This window comes from Sapajus apella, unplaced genomic scaffold (assembly GCF_009761245.1).
Source record: "Sapajus apella isolate SASKATOON/1434 unplaced genomic scaffold, GSC_monkey_1.0 scaffold60, whole genome shotgun sequence".
NCBI classification, from domain to species: Eukaryota; Metazoa; Chordata; class Mammalia; order Primates; family Cebidae; genus Sapajus; species Sapajus apella.
The window spans coordinates 13,688,715-13,691,752 of record NW_022437000.1 but is presented as its reverse complement, the minus strand read 5'-3'; the positions used below and the strand labels follow the sequence as shown (position 1 = coordinate 13,691,752).

The window sequence follows — 3,038 nt, the reverse complement described above, 5'->3', positions numbered from 1 at the left end:
CCCCCCCCCCCCCCCCACAGGCGGAGGCCGCTGTCCCGCTCACCCCCCCCCACAGGCAGAGGCCGCTGTCCCGCACACGCCCCTACCCTCCAGCAGATAAAGGCTACTTTCCCGTTCCCATTCACCACCCCCTATGGCGGGAGTCAGAGGCCACTGTCCCGCTCACCAACCCTATGACGTCTCCACATCTGCAGGTAAAATGGGGTTGGGTTTTGGCAAATCCAGATGGCTCCCCCTAAATAGCCTGTTTGTGCCCACAGGACGTCCACCAGCAGGCAGATGCCGGAGCCTCCACCTCTACAGCGGGGAGCCGCCCAGGCCTGCGCAGGCCAGTCCCAGGGTCAGAAGAGCCGCGTGCCGGCAGAGCATGGTGGCGGCTCCCCAGGGACACCTGGCGCAGTCCCCAGCGGTACCTGTGGTGGGCTGGCGCCCCAATGGCAGGATTGTCACCGCCCCCCACCTCCTGTCCCCTAAACCAGAGGGCGAGGCAGCTGCAGGGCCTCCTCCTCTCCGACCCCAGCCCCGTGCCGTCCACCCCACTGCCTGCCACCAGCACGTGCAACTCCAGCAGGTGACGCTGGCCCTACCTGAAGGGGGAGAGGGTAGGACGAGCAGGTCGGGATGGCCTCGGGCGTCGGGCGGAAGCCTGCGAAGGCCAGAATCTGCTGGGCAGGGTTGTAGAGGGTCTGCGGAGGAATTCCGGGGCCATAGGCCATCTGGGACAGAGGCACCTGCCGCGGAGAGACGGGAGGTCAGCATGCACCCCCCCATGGAAGGAGGGGCTGTGCAGCCTTCCTAGAAAGCCCAGCACCCCTGACCCCCGACACTCAGGCTGGAGCTGACCGCACCCTGGTGTGCGTTTACACTCAGGCTGAGTTACACTTGGGCTGAGTTACGCTCAGGCAAGGTCAGCTCCAGCCTGGACACCCCAGCGTGGGAGGCGAGCGTGGCACCTGTACCAGACACGCATTTCTGTGTCCTGTCTACAATCTGGCTGTGGTTCCTCCTAGGACAGCCAGTGAGAGGAGAGGCTGAGCCGTTGGGCAGAAGCCTTTGCCAGGAGACTGCGTGACCCCAGCAGACCCTTCCCGACCCCAGACTGCCGCTCCCTGCTGTCACTGCAGAGCAAGGACCCCTGGGAGGGCATCTGTCTTGTGTTGGTGTGCAGGAATCTGGGGCCCAAGGTGAGGCCTGGGGGGACCACTGGGGCAGGAGCCAGAGGGCTGGACCTCAGGATGCCAGGGTCACTCAACTTCGCCAGTTTTGTCTGGAAGCGGGAAAGTGCTGAGCAAAGAAAAGGCTGAGGAGCAGATCGCAGGAGGGCTCCAGGCCGAGTTACTTCCTAGTAATGGACAGCCTCTGGGATGGCTGGGGCGTGGAGAGGCTGCTCAGGAGTGTTTGCTGCCTCTCTGGGCAGGGTCTGGCCTGCAGGACCTTCGTCTGCCTGCTGCTGCCCGGGCTCCTTGCGTGGGTGCAAGAGGGGTGCCCCTCATCCCTGGCCTGCCGTTTGCATGTTCTGGGGCCTTGGGCTCCCTCACGCCTGGCTGCCCCCCTCACAGCTTCTCTGTAGGCTCGGGGGGTGGGATTTGCTGGCAGGATGCCACAAGAACATCTCATTTGAAATGGGTGCCAGGGGAGGGCAGAGGAGGGAGAAGGAAGAGGGCGGTGGGCCCAGGCCAGCGATGTCCCTGTGGTTTCCTGGGCAAGGGCCGGCCTCTCGAGGACGGATCCAGCCCAGCTCCTGTGAGGGGCCCTGTTCCTCCCTCCTCCTGCCCAGGCTGTGTGGGTCTTGCCTCTAGGGTTTGTGAAGACACTGGCCTCAGCCCCACCCTGGACCTGCGCATCTGAAGCCCCAGGCAGCTGCTAGACAGGAATTTAGGGCAGGAGGGCTGGGCCTCCCTCTTGGAAGCTAAACTTTGTTTCTTGAGGACAGGTTGTGCCCACCTCAGTGGAGAGGCAAGGATTAAATCAGGTGATTCTTGTGGGACAGGACGGGCCAGTGGTGAGCTGGTATGCACCACTGTCGCCCTGACACCCTGCTCCACTGGCAGACACACGGGCCTCAGTGGCCCATCTGTAAAGTGAGGGCCAGGGACCCCCCAGCCCACCCTGGGAGATGGGCCCAGAGCCCTGGCCCCCGGCGAGCAGCAGGGGTCACACCAAGAGGCCTCACCATGTCCTTGAAGGCCCCCAGGACAGCGGCGGTGATGATGCCCAGGAACAGGCCCAGGACGTTCAGGACTGCAGAGGCCCAGAGCAGGCGGTACAGGTGCAGGACGTCCTGGCAGCTGCGGACACCGACAAACTCGTAGTAGGCAGGTGAGGGCTCTGCGCTGCAAAGAGAAGGCACCACAGCATCCCCACAGCGTCACCACGCGAGCAAGTGACCGCCACAAGTTATACTTGCGGCCGGGTGACCTCTCGACTGAGCCCTGCAGGGCTGGGGGAGGAAGTCAAGGCTGGAGCCCAGTGAATACCTGTCCCTGCGCTGCTCTGGGGGACAAACCTACGTGTGATGGGATTGGTCTGTGAGGCCCCCACCTGCGGCCCACAGTGGGCAAAGAGTGGCCACCGGGTCAGTAGCCCATCCTCTGCTCGATGGCCCACAGGACGGGTGTCTGGGCCCCAGCTGAGCCACCTCTGTCTTCACAGCAGGATGGAAGGCCGTCAGGGTCACGAGCCCCTGTCCTGAGATGGGGCCCAGAGGCTGGGCCAGGTTTAAACTCTTGCCCAACACACGGGCTGTGTCCTCTAGGGCAGATCTACCTCCAGAGCCTCTGTTTTCTTAGCTGTGAAATGTACACAATTTCCTTTCCTCACATAAACATCTAGGAGCAAAGGAGATGATGTGGGTGCAGGGCTGTGGGGGTGATGTTGGGAGGGGAAGCTGGGGTCTCACCCCTGCAGGTGCCACACAGGGGGTCTCACCCCTGCAGTCGCCTTGTGGGGTCTGGCCCTGCAGGCACCTTGTGGGGGTCTCACCCCTGCAGGCACCATGTGTGGGGGTCTCACCCCTGCAGGCACCTCGTGGGGGTCTC

At 63.7% G+C, this 3,038-nt stretch overlaps 1 protein-coding gene across 4 annotated transcripts in view; it reads right to left on the bottom strand.

Annotated features, from left to right (window-relative positions):
- The window catches only part of TMEM255B (transmembrane protein 255B), a 56,794-nt gene that overhangs the window by 14,410 nt on the left and 39,346 nt on the right, over nucleotides 1-3,038 (bottom strand). For all 4 annotated transcript variants that reach the window (XM_032246330.1, XM_032246326.1, XM_032246329.1 and 1 more), the window contains 2 exons: nucleotides 2,174-2,333; nucleotides 588-731 (listed from right to left, as the gene is read on the bottom strand). In XM_032246330.1, the coding sequence (XP_032102221.1) occupies nucleotides 588-731; nucleotides 2,174-2,333 (304 nt within the window). The remainder of the gene's footprint in view (nucleotides 1-587; nucleotides 732-2,173; nucleotides 2,334-3,038) is intronic.